We start from the raw sequence: 23405 nt of genomic DNA, 5'->3' as shown, positions 1-23405 counted from the left end.
CTTCCACATCTCGCGGCGTCAGTCATTTATATACTTTGAACTGCAACAGTTGATTGCAAAGAAAGGTATTCCATTTTTTTTTTTCGTAGCACAGGGTCCCGAACTAATGTTCATTTTGTAGATTACATTTCTACATTTCATAATAGTTTTCAGTAAAATTTTTCTCCATTTACTGATTATAATTACCAGCAAACCTTGAAGTACTGCATTCAACTTCGTATGATTGGAATATTTCAATTCTGTCATGTTAAGAACCACTCACTAAACTGCACAACTCCATTGCAAACGTTAGTACGTAATGAAACTTATGCTTTTCACTGTGCATAATTGCTGTAATGTAGGCTACGTGGGCTTAGTTACGGAAGTCATCCATCCATACTTGCCGATGTACTGTGAGTTGTTTATGTGAACATAGTATACACAGAAGACAACTAGTGCAATAGATCTACATGCGTGGCTACACGCAACCTGAAAACTAATGTTTTGGTACGAACTTCATAGCCCTAGTTATGAGTCTAGAACACGCCAGATAAACTTTAGAAAGAACACTGTTTTACAATTTGAAATTGTGAAAGTGCTAAAAAAATGCTTTACTTTCCAAAGACGATGTTGAAAGTGTTTGGCATTTGCTGCAAGGCAAGAGCGTCTAAACATATCTTGATTTGCAGGTTTCGGCTCTGCTTCCGAAATTTTGGCTATCTCTTCTTGTTTTTAGTAATTTTGTAGCATTGTGTGCTGATATACGGCTGATTCCCTCTTTTTGTCCTAACTTCATGCGAAATTAACGTCGCGATTGTTCTAATCCAACACAGATATCATCCAACTCTTCACCTGTTGAAATATGACGCCTTGTCTTGTTTTCTTGCCCACTATGGATCCCGTAGTTTTGAATTTATTCACTATTTTATGAACTGTAGTACTTTCAGATGGGTCAATCTAAAAAAAAAAACATTCATGAAATTCTCTGCGACAGTGAGCAGATGATTCTTTTCTTTTTCTTCTTTAAGTTACGGCAAATGAAAAATTCTTTGTTCTGTATTAAGGTTCGTCTCCACTATTAAACATTTAACAACAACATGTTAAATTGTTTACCGTTAACATCCCAACATGTGATTGAACATGTTAATGCCAATTTCATTTAACACTTTGTCCACACTGTTAAACATGTTAAACTTGACTTTCTTTGCGTAGTCCACCATAAACAGTCTATGAGATTTTAATGTAGTGTCTTATTTTCAAACCTTGCACAATGGACTCAGATAATGATTTGACTTTTGTAATTGCCTCTATTGCTTGTTACAAGGCCTTGAAAAGGAAGAAAATTAAAATGTGGGTGTGGCAGTATCTTAGTAAAAGACACTATGCAGAAAACATTCTAAATGAGCTTAAAGTTGAAGATCGATTTGGATTCAAAAACTTGGTGAGAATGTCAGAAGACTTTTTAATATAGTGCTGCAAAAATACTTTCTCTTACATCAAAGAAAGACACAATTTAAGAGCAGCCATTTCAGCTCAATTAAAAAAAATTACAGCGCGATTGATTGACTATTATAGGACTTAGGACATGACATATGTTAAAGGAGCGGGTAATATCGTACGATTGAAGGGCTCAGAGCCAAAGGCGACTAACCCACAATTACAAAATGAGTAAATAAGAGTTGATATTAAGAGGATCCTGATAAAAATGATTGGTTTCACAATTTATTTTAATTGGTCTACATTGAATAAATACAAAAAAATTGATAAATACAAAAAAATATCACGAATCTATTACAACGATGTATAGTTAAAAAAAAAAGGCTTAATAATGAACAATACAAAATTGTGGGTTGGTCGCCTTTGGCTCTGAGCCCTTCAATTATTATTTCTGAAGTTTTACGAAAGTTAATATACATCAGCAAATACGACCATTACTGACGTCAACATAGCATTAACATTTAGCGTATGACGAGAGTGCAAAACTCTCTATTGTATTCTCGAGAACAATTAAATAATATAATTCCAGTTCTCTAAAACAGTCGGCCTTCTTTGTTTTGTCTCTGTATTCTTTTGCAGACACATCCCACAAATAAGGCTTTTCCATCAGTACATTAATCAATTTTATTCTAACGATATTTTCTTTCGTCCACTCCACTACTTCGAACAACTTACAGCCAATACTTAGGATTGTAAAAAAATTATCAAGAGGTGCTCCTAGTTACGCGCTACAAAATCGAAAATTAGTTGCTATGGAAACTGTACGAACTTTGCCGAATTGTACCGACATTGCACGAGCAAGTGAATTGACTTAACATGTTTTCCATTGCTGCTGGAAAACACACCAACATGTTAAAAGTGTTAACTTCAACATACTCAGTTAACATGTTAAGTCAATTGAGACTTGAAATGTCCATATACATGTTAAATACAACATGTTATATTTAACATGTTGTTGTTAAATGTTTAATAGTGGAGACGAGGCTTAGGCCTACATCTCTGAGCCATGACTAAAGCAACAGACACAGAGAAATGAAACTCCACATTATACACAATAGCAGACGTAGGCTACTGCTCGGAAACTCAACTCAATACTGTCCACTAGAATTGGTTCGATATCGTAACGAATCGGCATGATACCGTAACCAACAAATACTATTCGATTCTATTTACTTGTTTGAGGTAACCTGTCAGCGGTCATTTCCGAACCGTGCCAAATGCTCCCAAGTGAGCAAAAATAAAGGATTTACGTTATTTTAACGAGGTTAGGTTAAATAGATGATATAGATGATAAACTAATACGCATCTGATAATAAGCAAAGATTTCTAACCCTTATGAACCAAATACTGTATAAATGATTAAAGAAAGGGTTAAGAGTGGAATCAAGATACTGCATTTGTTAAGTGAGAAAAATAATGAATACGTACCTGAAATTTGCATAGTTAAATAGAGGTGTAGGCCTAATGCAAAAAAAATGTAGTTGATAGTAAGATTAAGTTGATAAATTATAATTAGAAAACGCTATCTTGGATAGGTTTGTAGACTATAGAGTATGTATAATGGACGTCATGATGAATGGATCCATCCAATGTTTCATCTCTCAACCCATCTATGCGAGAGATGTAGAACGTTTTTGTTTTACCCTTGGTTTGCAAAGGAAAGTATCCTGCGAGTCGTTCGTTGAGGATTCAAAATAATAGCTCTTGGAATCGCAGACTGTGAACGAATCGTTAGAATCGATTCGTAATGTATGATTGAATCGTTGGAATCGACTTCTAAAAAGAATCGTGTTGCCCAACTCTATTATCCACAATAACAATCGTCTCATCAGCGACTATGAGTGTCCTTGAATGTCAGCGCCCTCGGCCAGTACCGTTTTAACACATGGGCGAACTCGGCGGCTGCCAAGGGCCTCCTAATAATAATAATAATAATAATAATAATAATAATAATAAAACGCAAAACTTGATTCACTGAACAATAATGGCATTGTTTGTGCCGCCTCTCTGTCGTCCCTGCTTCAACAATATGTAGTAGAAATTTTGTGACATTGTTGCGACCAATGCATCTGCAGAACGTTTTAATAGAAGATTAATTTTATTAAGAAATCGCATGGCATAACCACGCTTAAATGATTCAAGTTTGATGAGTATTGAACATGAAATTTTGACTGAGAGTGACCCTTCAAAATATAGCGAGGGATCGAATCCAGGCCACCTGATTGGAAGATCAGCGCGCTAGCACTTGAGACAGATGCAAATTAATTCTAACTTAGTGAATGATGACAGTAGGTTAGGAACCAAACAAAACCACTGAAGACACGTGAGTTTCCGTGATAGGTTACACTTTTCTTATTTTAATTGGGTTTGTGGTGGTTGTTCATCTCTTACTTTAACTATTTTCTCCTAGGTTTCCGTCAATAGCTCTAAAAATCCTACGATAATAATCCGAATTTTGTACATGCTCAATAGGCTACATCAGTAGTGTCAGAGTTGTAAGCTCCGAAACCGGTTGTGGTGCTAGAGACGTCTAGTCAGAGCGTGAACTTGCTTATGTCTGTGGAAGCAACGGAGCACGCAACGAGTTATAGTTGAGCGCTCCGCTCCGTTTAGGCTGTGTCTGACAACGCTGGGCTACATCCAGTAACCAGGGATATAGTACTCAATTGTTAGCCGGTTAGCATGTATGGCCGCGAAACCAGGTGGCCTGGGTTCGATTCCCGGTCGGGGCAAGTTACCTGGTTGAGGTTTTTTCCGGGGTTTTTCCTCAACCCAATATGAGCAAATGTTGGGTAACTTTCGGTGCTGGACCCCAGACTCATTTCACCGGCATTATCACCTTCATCTCATTCAGACGCTAAATAACCTAAGCTGTTGATAAAGCGTTGTAAAATAACCTACTAAAATTTAAAAAATCAATTGTTAGCCTTTTATAGTGTAGTTTTCACAAACTCGAATCTTGACAATTCAGCTTATGACTAGCCAAAAAAATTCCTACAATTGCTTTCATTCGTGCTTGTTTTATGTATGTGTATATACTATATAAATGAAAATACTCCCAGACTAATTTTATGGTGTATTTCACAGATGCTTTCAGAGTGGTGCCATAGAAACAATTGGGGTGAGCCCTATTATACTGTGTTACCTATTTCCACGCCACAGAAAGAGAAGGGTTTCGTGTGCAGGGTAAGTTCTGTGAGGTGTAAAATCGAAACATTAAATGAACGCATGAACTGAAAAACTTTCCAACTCCATTTAAGTAAATTTTTCAGGAGAGCATAAAAACTATGTTGGCTTGCAATATGAGAGTATTGAAATAAATATTTGTAAGATTGAAAAGTACAGTGAGAGTCCAAGTTTCACAAAAATACAGAACATCCGGTAATATAACTGTTTTATAAATTCTACTTTCAGACTTTTTGACAGTAGACTAGATGACAAAAACTTCTCAACCGAATAATAATACGCATATCCCATATTTATTCTGCGTTTAATTTCCTCCCGAGTTCATTTAAATTTGTTACTGTTGCTCCAAGATATTTGAATTTTTCCACTCCTTCAAAGGATAAATTTCCAATTTTTATATTTCCATTTCGTACAATATTCTGGTCACGATACATAATCATATACTTCGTCTTTTCGGGATTTACTTCCAACCCTATCGCTTTACTTGCTTCAACTAGAATTTCCGCGTTTTCCCTAATCGTTTGTGGATTTTCTCCTAACATATTCATGTCATCTGCATAGACAAGAAGCTGATGTAACCATTCAATTCCAAATGCTCTCTGTTATCCTGAACTTTCCTAATGGCATATTTCAGAGCTAAGTTAAAAAGTAAAGGTGATAGTACATCTCCTTGCTTTAACCCACAGTGAATTGGAAAAGCATCTGACAGAAACTGGCCTATATGGACTCTGCTATACTTTTCACTAAGACACATTTTAATTAGTCTGTATATATTATATTTTATGTTACAATTATTAGCAAAAGAAAAAAATAAATAAATAAAATAAATTAATTAATCGAACTAGTTTCTTCGGAATACCAACTTCTATAACAATATTATATGAAACTTTCCTTCTTAACAGAGTCATATTTCTTTTTGAAATCTATGAATAACTGATGTACTGTGCATAACAACTACTAATCGTATTATTGCAGGTGATACTACCACAATATCCTGGCAGTCAGTCTCAATTTCAAACACAGAACTTGGCCGTGTCTCCAGAGGAAGCCAGATATGCTGCAGCTGCAACAGCACTTTCCTTCATTCATCGCAGCATACTCAGAGACGGTAATGCAAATATTGTATTTTCTCATTTTAAATTTTGTCTGCATTTGGTGGAGGTCTGAATTTTTTGTTTACATAACGTATAATAAAATTATTTCCTTTATATAATTCAAGAATCTTCCAGGTGACTGACTGATCAAGATTCAACCTCTTGCTGTCTTCCTACTTTGAAAAAATATAGTACAGTTCTGATAGTAATGCTTCCTTTGAATACATTAATAAAGAATTTCAATTGTATTTTAGATCAATTGTTTGACATTGAATGATCTCATTTTTTTGTAAATTAGCATGTACATTACTCAAGAGTCCTGTCTGCCTATCTGCTGATGTGCCCCTCTGAATATGGTAACTCAGTTTCTACTCATTTATGCTATGTAATTTTCAGTCGACTTGATATTTAAATAATATTTGCGGAATTTTATAGCTGAAAACCCAAGTTTCATTTAAGGCTGGTCCACAATAAACCTAGAACGAGAACGAGAAGTGGAGGACGTGAACTGAAGATTTTTTATTCACTATAAACCGAGAACGGAGAGTGGAGGATGTGAACGTGAATATTTTTGATTCACAATAAGCCGAGAACAAAAACGGCTATGCATATCGATATGTATGTCAATAACGATATATAAATTCGATGTCACGCATTGTGATATTCATGTATAAGTAACGAATGGAGTTCTCTCATGAGTACAAGCCAGCCAACATGAACACAGCTTAACCAACTTCAAAGTTTATAGCACGTAATATTTAAGAATTCAGTACACGTGGTAGTCTGATCTCATATACACGTAGCATAATATATTAAAAATTATTCTACTGAATTTCTGGGTTAGTTACAAGCAATGAATGACGAAGAAATTGTCACGGCCTCCTTGCTACAAAATATACGACCAAATAGCTTTTTGATGACAACAGAGTGAATCTAGTAGCTGTGAACAGCAGTGGCGTATACTGGTTTAAGGGTCTGGGCTACCACTGACCCTATTATTACACAAAATATATTTTTAAAACCATATAATAAAATTCCTTAACTATTTATATGTGAATTCCAGACATCTTGATTGGGACGAAAATACTTTGATGACTTCGTCATTGAAATTACAGTTGGGCCGCTTGCGAAGTTTCTGTAGAAATGACTTTTCAATTGACATCAGTGCCAAGCCGGATAAACGTTCTTGTGTATGAGTTGATCTACAGTAGGATTTTATTCTCTTCAACGCAGAAAATGTTCTTTCTACCGATGCTGACGTAGCTGGTATTGTCACAATTAATGTTGCCAATTTAAGGACTTCAGGAATAACTTGGTTCAGCTGGTTTTCATATATGGCAGATAATATTTCATGGATAGGTTTGTTCGAAAAATCAAAGACTTCTGCTGAATATATTACACTTAATTCATTTTTAAAACGTACTTGATCAAAGTGACTGTTATAGGACTGAAATAATTTGTTTAGTGCCTCATTCGGGAAGTTTTCTCTATAAGCAGAAAATTTTTGAGAATCTAGAAGATGTGTGAACTGAAGCTTTCCATAATCAGAAAATCTGTCAGTAATTTCCATGTGCATACGATCTAGTATGCTGTAGTACAGCTGCCTGTATTTCAATTCATCATCTCCTTTTCTTCGCTTTAATGGTGGTTCCATTGTATTGTCTGAAGAATTTTCATTTTCCATATTACTCCATATAGACGGAAACCCACTACGTCTGAACTCGGATATAGTATGTTTTAACTTTGATACCTCTTGCAAGCAGTATGCTATGTCTAGATTTTTTGTCTGAAGAATATTGTAGAGCACATCTGTATGTGCGAACACTCTAGCATAGACTTCAAGAAGAAATATATTCTGAAACTGTGTGAAAAAATACAAATATCCTTGAGCCTGCACACTTACATCATCATCCCAGTTTTCTTCAGAGTCATTACAAATGATATTTTCAAAGAAAGCAGTCAGTTGTTCTCTGTATTCCTTTACTGTATTTACAAGCCGAGATGTAAAATTCCATCTAGTTGGTGCTACTTTTGGGAGTTTCTTTTTCATAAATTCCTTGAGTTTTCTGATCTTTTAGGAGATGATGAGAAAAATGCAGCTAAATCCGACAGTGTTTTGAAAAAAATGCGGCATTCTGGAATGGATAAAGTAGTTTGTTGCAAAACTAAATTGAGAACATGGCTGTAACAATGGACAAATAGTGCTTGAGGATACTTTTCTTGAACTTTTGTTTTTAAGCCATTAATATTTCCCGCCATAACTGAAGCACCATCGTATGTCTGTGCAATTAACTTATTGCCGACATTGTATTCTGCTATAACACCTTCCACATGCTGAAACAAAGCAGCAGCAGTTTTGCCCGAACTGACATTTGTGAATCCTATAAACCGTTCTTGAACATTGGCAGTACTGTCGACGTATCTTAAAACAGTGGACAATTGACTCTGATTAGAGCAGTCACTTGTTTCATCAACAACAATAGCCACAAAAGGTGCTTCTTCTATTTCAGATTTTATGTTCTTTATCATAACCCCACTTATAGCAAATATTAAGTCATTCTGAATTGCGGGAGAAGTACCACGGAATACTGTTGAACTCTCAAGATGATTGGCCAGTAAATGGTCAAATTCACTTAAGGAACTTAAATATTAAATATAATTTCCTCTATTGTCTGATTCCACACTCTCATTATGACCCCGAAAAGCCAATTCTTGTTTTCCTAGAAAGCAGACTGCGTTAATAAGACGCAGTAAAATCTCCCGATTTTTTTTCACAAGAGCATTGTGTTGGTTGATGTGTAGAACTTTTTGCTTATCTAGCTGTAAATCAATTCTTGTCTTCCCAAAGTTTGCAAAGTTCATGCTACTATAAATATGAGCTTTTGATTTGTCGTGTTTTAGGACTGCCGTTCGAAGGGAGTTCATATTAGAAAACCCCTCTTTTGACCACACATTAGTTTCGCGGCTAAATAACAAACATGGCCAGCAAAATAGTTTAGACAGTTTAGAACTACCACACAAGCAATTCCACTTACCATATGATGTTGAAGTGAAATGGCGTGTGTACTCACGCTGTTTTTCTTTTACGTCCATGGACAAATTTAACTCAGGAGTTGGTCTTTCCATTTTCACAATTTCAACTTTCTTGTTGTATGTACGACGGTTAAAAGGCACTTTTAATAAATCTTCTATTACACAGTCATTTTCAACACAAACCTCTCCAGAAACTTGTTCTGCCATATTTTTCACAATATCACTTAAATGGGAAATTAAAAACTTAATAATTCACAATTAATATAACTCTTAGACACTCGAACAAATCATAAATTTAAAATACTGCACTGCAAGAACACAATCACATTAATGAGCTAGCATACTAAGCATATTGTTGCTTCGCACCTTCCAAGAAACCGATCACGAGAGCGGCAACTCACCCTCCTACAGTGCACGATGGAAACAGGAGGGAGTGGGGGATGGGCAGTTGTGCGACGTGAGCGGAATGGTCACAGGCTACCCTTCGCGGCAGCGGTTTCTCCAGTGATGCCGCCTTGACAACTTGTTTCTTTTCGAGAGCAGAGAGCGCATATAAATCTAACAATTACTTTAATTTTAATTACTGTGGTAAAAGTAATACGGTAATACAAAATTATTACATTATGTTATATTATAAACTTTTTCTTTTGTAATTTCCTTGGGCTACCGCCGGTAGCCCCGGTAGTCCGCAAAATACGCCCCTGGTGAACGGAAACGGGAATGGCAAAGTTAAAACTTGCCCAACTCTCATGTTCCTGTTCCTGGTCTCCGGCAACCTTCTCGTTAATGTGAATACTCGCATTTAAATACATTTATTTTAACAATTTTTCCGTTCTCGTCGTTTCCATTCCCGGTTTATTGTGAACCAGCCTTAATTAATACTTGTAATTCAGTAGAATGGAGAAATTTGTTATGGTAATCTTACTACACCCAACAAATTTGTTCAGTAAACAATTCGAAGTGGAAAAAAGACAATTTATTCTATGATTCTAATATTTTACTTGATGATAGATGATACAACAAAAGGCAAAATGTTCTACAGAATATTTGCTTAGGCCTACATAATAAAGGTCGACTGGGCGACGCACGACTAGCACAAAAGCCATGCAACATGCGGCAAACTGTCTCCTGCACACTTGGCAGTCCATGCAGTCTCTCTGTAGGAGTGGTTGTGTTGACGTTAGATTGCGTGTTATTCTTCTGATTGTGTTAATTAAGTGTTTAGATTTAGATTTAGGAGTGGTCTTTTGCTGCTCTTGCTATGTGGAACAGTGACATTATCTTGCAAATCGTCAGTTTGCTGCATGTTGCATGCATGGCCTTTGTGCCAGTTGCGCGCTCCCCAGTCGACCTACATTATGTTATTAAAACTCTGTGTTACAGAACTTAAGTTATCTCAGATTTCATTTTAGATTTTCGCATGCTCAGTATGCTGTGACATTTTATGGATTTTGCACAATGTCATAGCTGTAGAGACAGCCAATGATTCGGAGCTAGGTATCAGCTCAAGGGTGTCATTTCAGTTTTTGTTTGGGGAGCAAGATTTTTTTAGGGAAGACCCTATAGGATATATCGCCTGGTGTACTTCTTGCTTATTTCCTCTGAAATAAAATATTTTCCATACCGTAAACTTCACCATAAGAAAGAAAAAAAAAACAGTGGATTTAAATCCAATGGTATTGTAGCTTTGACATGAAATTTGTTTCTTGTTATTAGCTATGCAACTAAATTGTAAAATTTAGTCCATATAAAATTTCTGATTACATTTGTCCAAATTCTATTACAAGTGGAGCCTAAATATTTCCTCCCCATAGGTGATTTCGTTCTTTTAAGTACAAGATACAAAATACAGGCATTCTAATATCTCTTTCGTAGAAGTGTTCTATTCAAAAAAAAAAAAAAAAAATCTACTAAGACAATTCAATTTTAGATTGGTAAGACGAAGCAGTTTAATAGTTTCATTAACATTGCAATAGAATAAGTCAGAAATAAGAACATGTCAATTTAAAATATTTCGCTATTAACAATAAATGACTTGCTTTTATAGACAATTTCATTGCTTCGTGAAGAATAAATACTGAAAATAATAATCAAGGTTATTTCAGAAACAGCCATTGTCACAAAATGAAATTTCGATTATTTTTCCATCTGTTTAATTCTATAAATTTAATTCAGTCAAAGGTTCTTAATGGAAAGTATGTTGCTTTAGAATCATAGGTAGGACATATTATCAGATGCAGGTGAAAAAGTTTATTATTATTATAATTATTATTATTATTATTATTATTATTATTATTATTATTAAATATTGGCAAAATATAAATTCTTGTTGCTATGATTATATCATGACTGAATTCACTTATGAAAATGGCAGGAACAGAAATGTTTGTAAATACATACATATTCATATTGAGTACTGCTGTCTAGGTATCTCGGAATGTGAACGGAATGCAGTGATGCCAGCTCCACCAATGTTACCACAGCCTGAAACTGCAAACTATACTGCACCACCACCACAACCACCACCACGTCAAGAGGTCATAGCCTATGCCTTGCCACCTCCTGGTAAGAGAAATTTTAATTTTATTTGCGCATTATTTACTGTCACCTTCACGAATCCATCAGTTTTCTCATTTCATTTCTTCGGATTGTAAAATATTGATTAATCCTTCTTATATACCTAATCAACTCCATAATTCTCAAATACTACCACATTTTAAACGATGAGAATAAATATAAATTTTTCTCCAGTGGGTAATATTATTTTTAATATTTATGCACGAATTATATTTACATTACAATCTGCATTAAAGCAGAGTCAGACCACAGTTAACAGATCTTTATTTTCTATTTTCAGGTTATGATGCTCAGTTCTATGAGGCACAATATCCAGCACAAATGTGATGCTGTGCTAGTACTGTAATGAAGAAAACATTTATAATGTTTATTCTAGTTTTATTTTATTTATAAAGTTTGAATAGTATTAAAAGTTTCTGAAGTTCCTGTTATTAATGCATATCAGTTCTCCAACTGGAGTGTTACAGCTTGAGGTGATAAGTATAATTCTGAACAGTGACGGTTCGTTAATTTGGAACAGGAGATTCATCATAAAAATATCACTTAATTATTTTAAATTACACAGATAATAGCCTGCCTACTTATAGTGAAATGAAATCTGGCTACATACAGTGTGTGTGTGACATATACAACTTACCAGCATTATAAATGGTCATAACTAGGGCTGTGACATCGGTATATTTGTATTAGTCTGAGGTGAACATACAACGCCCCGGACAGAATGTAGTCGACGTGTTTCAAGTACAGGCAGCGGAAGCAAATTTGACACACGCCTAAGCAAGTATGTTCCGTGTTTTATATTATAAAATCAAGACAATACAATTATTCTATAATAAGGGCTAATATCGGAAAAATTTTAAAATGCTGATGAGGTTGAGAAATCATACTTAAATTGTCACAAATGTGGCAAAACGTAAGTCTGAAAAGATGTTTTTTTTTAATATTTAGAGTTTTGCATTACAGTTTTATAAAGCCGAAAACGTATATGGTGTACAATTTTGCTTTCTTTATATTTAACTGTTACATTAATTTATTTATCACATCAATTTCGTACTTTACTTTACTTTTCTTGAATGTTGTTTGCTTGCCTGGTTTCGATTCCTGCTGCAATAAACGACAACATTCATTTTCAAAGTTTCAAATGAAAATGACTGCCGAGTGAATGTTGTTGTTCATTGCAACAGCAACCAAAACTAAGCAAACAACATGCAAGAAAAGTAAGGTACAGAATAAATGTGATAAACAAATTAATGTAACAGTTAAATATAGGGAAAGCAAAATTGTACCTTTTCGGCATTCTAAAACTGTAATGCAAAACTCTAAATATAAAGAAAAACATATTTTCAGACTTACGCTTTATCACTTTGTGACAATTTAGATATAATTTCCAACAATTATTCTCAATCTCACCAGCATTTTAAACCTTTCCGATATTAAGCCTTATTTTTTTTCTTGGGTTATTTTACGACCCTGTATCAACATCTAGGTTATTTAGTGTCTGAATGATATGAAGGTGATAATGCCGGTGAAATGAATCCGGGGTCCAACACCGAAAGTTACCCAGCATTTGCTCGTATTGGGTTGAGGGAAAACCCCGGAAAAAACCTCAACCAGGTAACTTGCCCCAACCAGGATTCGAACCCGGGCCACCTGGTTTCGCGGCCAGACGCGCTGACCGTTACTCCACAGGTGTGGACTATTAAGCCTTATTATACAATAATTGTATTGTCTTGATTTTATAATACAAAACACGGAACGTGCTTGCTTAGGTGTGTGTCAAATTTGCTTCTGCTGCCTGTACTTGAAACGCCGACTACATTCTGACTGGCATCTTATGTTCACCTCAGACTAATACAAATATACCGATGTCACGGCCCTGGTCATAACGCAATCGAATCATTAGTGAGTGACCATGATTTAGACCTACAATTCCGTACAAATAATGCGATGGAAGAGGTAGTAAGAAAACATTATGCTTATCTTACCTTTCAACAACGCATATTTTGAAACTCATGTCAACCTTTCTGGATACAAGAATCAAATTGGTGTAGAAAATTCTGAAACACCCTCTGCAACTTTTTGTAATTTCGCTCAGCACACACTTGATTTCATTTTCCACAGCTCTTCAAGAGTGTGTGGATTGTGCACATTGACTCTCTCTTTTAAATTTCCCCACAGATAAAAACCACAAACATTTAAATCCGGCAAATGTCCAGGACTAATTACGCGATCATCAAACATTTCTTCTGAGGCTTCAACGATATAGCAGCTGTATGTCCAGTAGAGTTATCCTGTTAGAAGTATGCTGTTTCTCGTCTTTAGTCAATATTGCAAGAAAAAAAAAACGCAGTATATCTCGCACATAAATTTGAGTTGGCTGTATCATTAAAGAAAAATGGGGCCAATTACTCTGCACACAGTAATGCCACGCCACACACACATTTTGCATTTTGTGATCGTGAAGTGAAACTTCTTGCACTAAATAAGGATTGTCAGTGTCTCAGTGCCTTATATTCTGAGAGTATACTAATATAAATACTAAATTTACACGCAACAACTCTTATCCCCCTTTTCTTGGTTGCAGTGGCTGCACTTTCCTACTAAGCAGCCATGCTCAGGCAGCTCAAAACTCAAGTAACCTCACTGTAATTATGAGTCAAATGTGTAAAACCACTTAACTTCATGTGGCATAGACTTTATTTTATATTTGAAAAGTGTTCCGGAAGCATTGAAAGGAAGAGCGAATGTTGTATCAGATTCCTGGAATGTAGGAGAGGGCAATATGATTATACATACTTGGGATTTGGAAGAGGAGTTTGGGTTTGGAGTTTGCTTAAATGAAACCAAGCTTCGCCCATTATTATTAATTGAGATTAATCAACAGTACCATCATGAACAGACTGCAACATCCACTCACAAAAATTCACGCGAGTGGCTGAATCCCCTTGCTGTAATCGATGAACCACTGTCACCAGTGGCGGCTCGTGAACTTGTGGATTGGGAGAGCTGCAGTAGATTTCGGTACATACAAATTTCACTTCTTGATACCATTACTAATAAGTATAGGACAACAATAAATGCACTACATATCGAAAAACCAAAACTTCCGACTTAGTTGGGAGATGTCTGTAGGACCATTTGCTAATCCCTAAGAAAAACTAATACCATCGATTTCAGTCTGAATTTCAGATTGGCAGACACTCAACTTACAATCTACCAGTTCATTCTGAATTGTCTTAGAATAACCTTAAACCACAGTTTAGTATATACAGTTGTGAAGCTCAATACTTACTAAATATGCAAACATAAACAGTTGAAATACGCATCCATAGATAGTTGCTAGCCACCAGGATCGCTACTATCGCCTCATCACAGACTCTCTCCCTAGCAGACGATAAAATCTATTGTACTTTTGATATCGTGTTCTTTTGAAAAATTAACACCTTCCTTCCACTATTGAAATACGAAGTACATAAGTTTTATATATTATTTTCATAAAGTATATATTATATTTTATAAACTCACCTTCCTGGATCTTTCGGAAGGATAACTCTGACCTCTTTTTCTTAGAATTTATAGTGCAACAAACGTCTCCTTGTCCCATATTATTACTCAAATTATTGTATTTCAGCCATTTATAGTTATTAGAACCGATAACGAACATTTCACAGTTTACACAACTTTTCACAACAATGCGAAATACGGCACAGTCAATGCTTTTTCGATCTAGACCAGGCCATAATATATGTTCGGGTTTTCTATTTCAATGTATGGAGCTCAGTGAATTATTATATTATAACTTTATTGCATATCATAGCTAAGTTTTATTTAGTGTAATGTGTCCATAACTTCCCTTTACTTCTTGTTGCATAATATGTTGCAGAAATAATTACAAAACTGTGTTATTTTAATGTGAAGAGAATTTTACATGTTAACATAATCTTTTCGCATCAACATTTTGAGTTTAGAATGGAAATTATTTTGAGGTTTAATAAAAAAGAATTTATATTGTGATTTTAATATAGCACATCTACCTTCCTTGATAAAGACAGAAAATTTATCATACCACTCTTATGAAATTAGTGTACGTACGATTGTTACTTTGTCTCTTAGGTAGTAGATAAATACAATAATTCAATACTCAAATGTAGTATTAAAATACAGACAAATTGAATGTGCGAAGTATCATACATGACATTATGCTTAATTATAATGTATCACTGCGAATTTAGGAATATAAGTTAAATATAGTAAACATAACCTATAATATTTCCATATGAATGGCAGGGCATTGGAGACCACTAAAATTAGACAGAAATGGGCAACTGGAACAGTAAACATAACCTATAATTTCAACATATCTAAATATTCGTGCGGTGCAACTGAAAATTATTGAATCGTGCATAAATGAATGTACAATAATTTCGCAATATTTAATCGAAATAAAGGCAGGTAGGTCTATTACACATACGAACAATGTAATTTTCACACCAAAAATAATATTATACCTTAACTCGCAAGGAATTATGTCTGAAGTGTCTCCTAATTATTGTTTTAAATTTTATTAATGCAATTACACTACATTTTAGAGAAATATATGTTAATTTTTATGCATTCCAATTAATTTATATGGTTGAAATGCCGCCCTTCGTGATCGGGTTAAGCGAGTCACATGGTCTGCCTTACGGCCTGTATTAGATCACGATAGCAGTGACACAGTCTATTGTTCCTAGTACACACAGCGCTCCAAGCGGCTAGCAACTATCGCGAGCTTTGCAAAAAATCACCCCAAGCTTCGCGACTGTATTATACTAGACTGTGCTTAAACAGTGACATGTTCCGAATGATTTTTGAGAGGCTCGTTTAGATTACTCACGAATTGTAGCAACCCACGAAACACATCAGGGTTCTTCGAATCGTTTTTTCATCATGTCCCATAAGGAGAAATTCATATTGGCCACAAACTTTGATACAATTAATTTTTTTTTAATAATTTCACGATTTTTTATCACTTCTTGATTATGTTTGAGAATGTTTGTTCTGTTCGTTTCATTTAATTGCACAGCAGTATGAGTTGCGTAACATAGCCAATGAAACTACATTTTTCAGGTGAGACTGCGAAGATTCGTGCATTTTGCTTTTTAGGGGCAAATGTCCTAAATCTGTCACACCACTCCTAGTCCATGCAGTATCACCACCGAAGAGGAGGCAAGGAAAACAAAATACAGATTTTTTTTGTTCACATCCACGTAACCACAAATGCTTAGCGTAAATTTCATTGTTATACTTCCTTACATATATGCACTATTTCGGCTGGATGAAGCTTAAGTAAGATTTAAGTCGGGTAACGGACGACCCTTTAATTTCACTTCATTACATCAATATTCTCCGCAAGGGAAAAATAAAATTAATATTCTGTAATTCACACACACTCATGCTTGCACATTTGCACTGGCTAAGTTACGGTATTAAGACGTCACACCAAAGCAACACTCAGATATACTGATGGTCAACAATTTTCTAAAACTGGAAAAGAAGTCTCTTTCGTATTTTACGTGCTATATCAAAAGGATTCTACTCGTGCAATCATTTTGAGTTAAGGCAAATATTAGGCTCTGCTGGAGGCTGGATATATACGTAATAATAAGGCAAAAGAGAATATTAATTTCGTTATATTAACTCGATAAGATTCTACAGCAATAAGTATGTGAAAAGAAAATAAAAATTTTGTCATTACGTTTCAAGGGAATAGAGGATCCATTTGACGCAGCATTACAATAGCGGTGTGGGAGGACAGGAAAGATCCCTTGTTGCCTGGCTCTGCAACCACTGCAGCGAAATATGGGTTTTAAACAGCGGCAGTTTTCCTCTGCTCCTCTTCACCTCTCTACCCCCTGACCATGCAAGACACACTCTATGAGCTGACCACCCTGCAGATCCCAGGACGACTTTGAATGCAGTGTCAATTCCAATACAGTCGACGCGCAAAAAGATTATGCATAAGATAATAGTACATATTCCTGGCCAGATGAAATATAAAGCACTTTACCAATAAAAGCTGTAACAATTCTTCTAAAAATTAAAATAAATATTATTTTTATTTTCCTGTCAAAGCAGGGAGTGCTGCAGCTCCGCAGCTCTTATGGACGAGCCGCCCCTGACTGTCACTCTATAATGATAAAAGTCCATCATTTTCAGGCCTCTTAATGCTGATCTTTGTGACATGTCGCATTCTTGTGTTAATCAGCATTAAGCTTTTCTAGAACTTATCTGTATTCTTGCCTGAATATCTGCAAGTTTCTCTGATGTGATATTTGCATCCAGAAAGGTGGACATCATTTATAAAATATGCATTAAAATTGTAACGCCCACGGTTACAAAAGTTGGCAGTTCTGCAGTTCTTATTGTAGAGCCACGCCTGCATTAATTTAAAGTAAGTTCAACATAACGTTTTCTTATTACCTCTTACTGGTGCATTACCGGTATATGTATGGGACCATAGGCCTAAATCAATGGATCTGCCCATTAAACATGCATACTACAATAACTTATGTCAGTAAATTGTATATGCCGCACACTGTAGATTTCGAAATTTCTACTGTATATAGCAAGATTCCAGTATTTTGTTAACGGTGTTAACTGTCACACATCAGTGCGCAATTTACAACATGCATTCTGCTTTCAGTATCACGCATTTATTGAGGAGTCTCATGAACCACGCGTAGAAACATTCCCAGTAAACGGACACTACGTCCCCTCTAGTACACTCAGTGGAATTCTTAGCTTTTAGTGCATATAATTCGGATGTCTAGTTCAAATACCAGAGAAAAGACATGTACACACAGCACTACAGATTCACGAAATTGTAACACACTACTTCAGTGGTACATTTAAATTGCATGAAAATGGAAATAAAATACTGGAATTTGATTATTAAATGTGCAGACATTTATGAAACAATAAAACAAATTTATATACGGAAGGCATTCAAAAAGTAAGTTACGCATGATTATGGAAGACCAAGGAACTTTCATTGAATGGCACGCTACAATGCAAAGTGACATAGATACATCACACTATTTTTCAACATAGTCACCAAGTTTCTGTAAAGAACGGTTTGAATGTTCTATTAATCGTTTAATTCCTTGAAGATAGAAATCCACTCCTTGGTCATGGAGCGATCACAGAACCGCTGTTTGAACTTGTTCATCATTGGCAAATCTCTTTCCACCCAGATGTTCTTTCAGCTTGCCGAACAGATGGAAATCGCATGGTGCAAGATCTGGACTGTATCATACTTTTCATCGAAAACGTTGAAGCAAAGCATGTGTTGTGCGCGCTGTGTGTGGTGTTGCATTGCCGTGAATGAGAACAATGCCTTTGCTTAACTTTCCACGCATCTTGTTCTTTACGGTGTTGCACAGCAATATCACTCTTTGACAGTAAGAATCAGTATGAATAGTTGTCGCCTTTCACATAAACTCTGTGTAAACAATTCCTTCACAGTCGAAGACCTTCCCTGCTGATGGCGCAACTTTGAATTTTTTGCACACAGGCAAGGATGTGTGCCTCCATTCCATAGACGCCCTTTTTGTTTCAGGTGTGAAGTGATGCCCCCATGTCTCATCGCCCATAATGATGTGGCTTAGGAAATCATTGCCTTCAACACAGTAACGCTAAAAGAAGTCCAGAGAAGCCATAAACCTTGCTTCTTTATGTGTAGATGTCAGTGATCGCGGAACCCAACATAAGCACAATTTCCGATAATGCAGAGAGTCTCGGACAATGGAATGAGCACTGCCTATTGAGATGCTGAACTCTTGTGCAAATTTCTGCGTTACTCACTCTGCGATTACTACGAATCATTTTCATCGACTCACTGGATATTGTCTTCTGTGGTCGATGTTGATGGCCTTCCTTCTCGATCAGCATCACCCACGTCTGTGCGGCCTTGCTCAAATTGTTGGCATCATTATTTCACAATGGCTGGACGAGACATTGCATTAGGTCCATACATCGCCACAATTTCATGGTGAATCTCTTCACAATTTAAACATTTTGCCCATAAGAATCGTACTGTTCTGCATACTTCAACTTTGGATCATGTTTCCAGTTGACGCACCATTTCACTACTCTCGCACTACGATGCCCTCTTATCACTACCTTAGCACAACTGTCTGTGCTGGAAGCCGTGTACATGAACTCTATTCTGACAATGCGCCTCTCTTGTTGTGCAATGCTCTTAGCATCAGACGGCATGTGTAACTTACTTTTTCAATGCTCCTCGTAAAATTAACTCCATCTTGAAATGTTCAATGAAACTCTGAACCATAACATGGACCGCTACCTTATCAGATTTCTAGCTGCCCTACAGAACAGTAGTTACTGAATGGCAGAATTGAGTTGCAGTGTAGCAGTTGAAAAATTAGACAATTCTTATAGTAATAAATGTAAAATCACGATAAAACCCCTAAGTTATTTAAATAACACTACTTTAGCATTCTTCACTAAAAGCTTTTTTTTTACAGTATACAAGTGTTTAATTAGGAGAGCTTACACAGGAGATAAGGTTTATTTGATACGAGAAGTAACTTATCTTCTGTTAGATCATTCAGCCGTGAGAGTAATCCAGAAATTATATTTAACGTGTGCACGGTTATTGTTGGGTCATTGTGTAGTTCTTGGGTATTTTAACTGTGTTGAAGGAATGGTATTCAAAATTACGGTACCTCCTACCTGTCCTGTCTCCACATAAATATACTGTAGGTACTGGTAACTGAAATGAATCGCATAAGTACATTCCGAACATTAGACCAACAGAAATACTAAGCACTGTTGAGAAGCATAACAGTATTTCGGAGATAATACCAACTTTGGGAATGTTGAATAATTTTGTTCCTGCCTCAGTAGCTTTCCGCTTTTTTCTGGTATTGTTTACCAGAAGCGATGATTAGTCAGATATTTCTTGCCAGAACAGATCAAAAAGAGGAGACAAATTTCCTTGAGTGATGATTGTAACATAATCTATATCTCATTCCGAAGAGAATCCACTAAGAGAACTTTGGAAAAATTGGAGGCAGTTCCTTCAACGACACAGTTTACATAATCAAAAAAACTAGTCCATAAGTCTGAGATTGCTGAATCATAAACTTCGTTATTATATTTGAAACATTCTTTGTGTTCAAGTGTTCATTTGTACAATATGTCAGTATTTTAGTCATTATTATTCATAGCTATGTTCACACTAACCCTTTGCCTTTCCCATTATAGCTGGTTCTTATTTTAGTCCATAGCTTTCTGATATTCACTTCAGTATTATAACGTATTATTAGAACATTGTTATTCTATGAAGAAATATGTGATTTTTGTATATATAATTAACACAAATATTCTCTCAGAATAAACCGAATGTCAATTTGGTAATCGCATGCATAAATTGTAAGTGCCTTCAGGCTTTTACCTCTATATTCAATCAGAGGAACATTTATCTGATACTCGAAAAGTACAGACAGTTTGAAAGAACATAACATTATTTAAGACAGGTGTGCTGCTTTTCATCATCATAATCATCATTAAATATCTTACAAGGTCCTCTAGTTTTGAAATCTTACGTCTCACTAAGCAATGAAATTGTAATAATTTACCTATACCTAATGGAAGATAAACTACTGGACAATTTTTTATGCTTTTACATTTATATGCAGAAGACTGTTAATTAACCACAAGCAGTATTTAAAGTAATAAATTTAATTTGGAAAGTTATGACATGATTTAAAATTAACTACTGGTACATTTTAAATTAGGGACATTTGTTTTATATGTCGACCCAATATGAGAAATTTGTTCATATGTTCTCTCATTTCGTCCACCTTAGTATCCTGTATCATTGAGCTGATACTAGTATTATTTGTACAACAGAAGCAATCATTTCACTTTGAAGTATGAATTGTTTATTATTATTATTATTATTTTTTTTTTTTGCAGTGATAGAAAGTAGCCTATTTAATGGATATCTTCATATATCGTTACTAAATTGTTATTCTCGAAAGGAGTCTATAGTCCAAACTTGAAAATGAATTACTAGTAACAATTTAGAAGAAACTACGTAAGAACATTATTTTATGAATCTATGACTGACAACTGATGCTGCTCATCAACTATAATAGATGTTTGTGAAAGAAGCTGAAGTATTGTCTAGTTAAATTATACTGAAGTTAACAAGAATTTCTATTTTTTTTTTTTCATTTTGTGGTTACGAGGAAATTAGAAAGTGCTAAATATCTTAACTAAAATGAGCTTATTTATACTAATCTGTATTTTAACCATATCATGTCTTATTATCATATGCTTAAACTATAAGCAAAAAAAATTAAATCATGGCCATTGACTAGGAAAAATTTATAACAGTTATATCTATTAATACCAAAGTACTATATCACTGCTTTTAAGTGCATAATCAAGTCTAGGACTATAAATTTAGCTTTACTATGTGTCTTAAATATAAACTTAGCATCCATCTTTGTTCATGGAGAAATACAAATTAATTTGGTTTTTTAAAATTTTATACTGATTTTGGACCGTGAAAAATTAAAACGGATATGAATTGAAGTAAGTAAAAAATTTATATTTTGAAATACGAAGTGTTCTGTGTTTAAGAGAATGAAATGTGAATACTTACATGTAAAGAAATATTTATATCTAATTTAATAATAGTTATATTGCTTACAGTATTTTCATTTATGGTTATAAAGTTCCAAAGATAAAGGTACAGTAACCAAAGGAAACCCAAGTGAGGGTAAACAGTTTTCTCATATGAGAGATAATTGGGTTATTTATTAAAGCTCACAGTGCTTTTGACAAAGGGTTAATCAGTATTTTTGTATACTTAGCATATTATATTCACTAAATATGTTATTCTCAGCCAATTCACTCCGTTGTATGTCTGTTATTATGAGGTTTATATAAAAGTATTCAGTGTAGAATTTGTATTTACAATTATATTATATCTGATGTTAACACTACTGGTCAGACATTATGAAATAAAATTTTGTATTTAAAGAAAGGTCTTGTAGTATTTTAATATTTTTATCTCTATTGAAGTTATTACTAGGGAGCGGATTTTTATGTGCTAAAAAATTTCAATATATTTATTTCTTATGTGCTAAAAAGTACGAAAATATTTCCTAAAATAAAAAAAAATATATATATTTTTTTTAATATGAAAAAAAATACCTTACTTAGCTTGAAAAAAAAAATGTTACTAGGTATTCCCCAATCACACTTGAGTATCAGTTGCTAGTAGTTGTCCGAGAATTGCAGTGAATTCTCCATCACAAATGCATGCCCTTTATCTCTGAACAATGACTTATACTGTGAAAACGATCTTTCCACATCACAGGACGTCAGACGTGCATATTTAAAGAGAGGAATGTCACAAACACCTATACCGTCAATTTCACCTACAGGCACACCCTCCAATACTTGAACAACTTTACACATTTTTTTATATCCACTGTTTTGCCGTGAATGTACACGTGAAGCAGCGGCAATGTGCTTGATTCCAGACAAATGTTGGGTTACCTGAGAGCTCTGATCTGCACTTACCGGTACTGATTTACAACATGGTTGGCAAAATAACACTTTTCCGTCAGTAGTAAAAATGTTTTTAAATACCTCTACATATTGCTGTAGACGCGATCTTAAACTCGATTTGATTTCAGGCATCTTAAGGGGCTAATATATAGCCTAATACATACGTCTTAACGTAAAAAAATGTTTCTAGCTACCGACTGACAATGTTGGAGAAAAGCTTCCTATAGCAACGCCACCATGTCTACATTACGCAGCTTATGCTTATGGTCAAATAACGGGGAATCACAACAAGATGTATTTCCTCACTTCATAGGCATGAGCGAGAGGCGAGAGATTTGTTTAAATTAAATAATGTTTATACCCGAGCTCTTATCCATGTTTCACAAACAAAGCGCGGAATGAAATCATCATCAGCAACAATAAACATTCCTAATTATGTGTTGCAAA

The 23405-nt window shown here is 35.1% G+C and overlaps 1 protein-coding gene across 1 annotated transcript in view; it reads left to right on the top strand.

Annotated features, from left to right (window-relative positions):
• Positions 1-22422, top strand: part of LOC138707780 (probable RNA-binding protein 46) — a 128008-nt gene extending 105586 nt beyond the window's left edge. The window contains exons 5-8 of the mRNA XM_069837683.1: positions 4564-4662; positions 5638-5770; positions 11217-11354; positions 11647-22422. Coding sequence (XP_069693784.1) covers positions 4564-4662; positions 5638-5770; positions 11217-11354; positions 11647-11693 — 417 coding nt within the window. The 3' untranslated portion in view covers positions 11694-22422. The remainder of the gene's footprint in view (positions 1-4563; positions 4663-5637; positions 5771-11216; positions 11355-11646) is intronic.
• Positions 22423-23405: the final 983 nt, after the last annotated feature.

The sequence above is a fragment of the Periplaneta americana genome, chromosome 10 (assembly GCF_040183065.1).
Source record: "Periplaneta americana isolate PAMFEO1 chromosome 10, P.americana_PAMFEO1_priV1, whole genome shotgun sequence".
In the NCBI taxonomy this organism is placed as follows: Eukaryota; Metazoa; Arthropoda; class Insecta; order Blattodea; family Blattidae; genus Periplaneta; species Periplaneta americana.
Note: the sequence above shows the minus strand (reverse complement) of the source record. Positions and strands in the feature narration are given on the sequence as shown.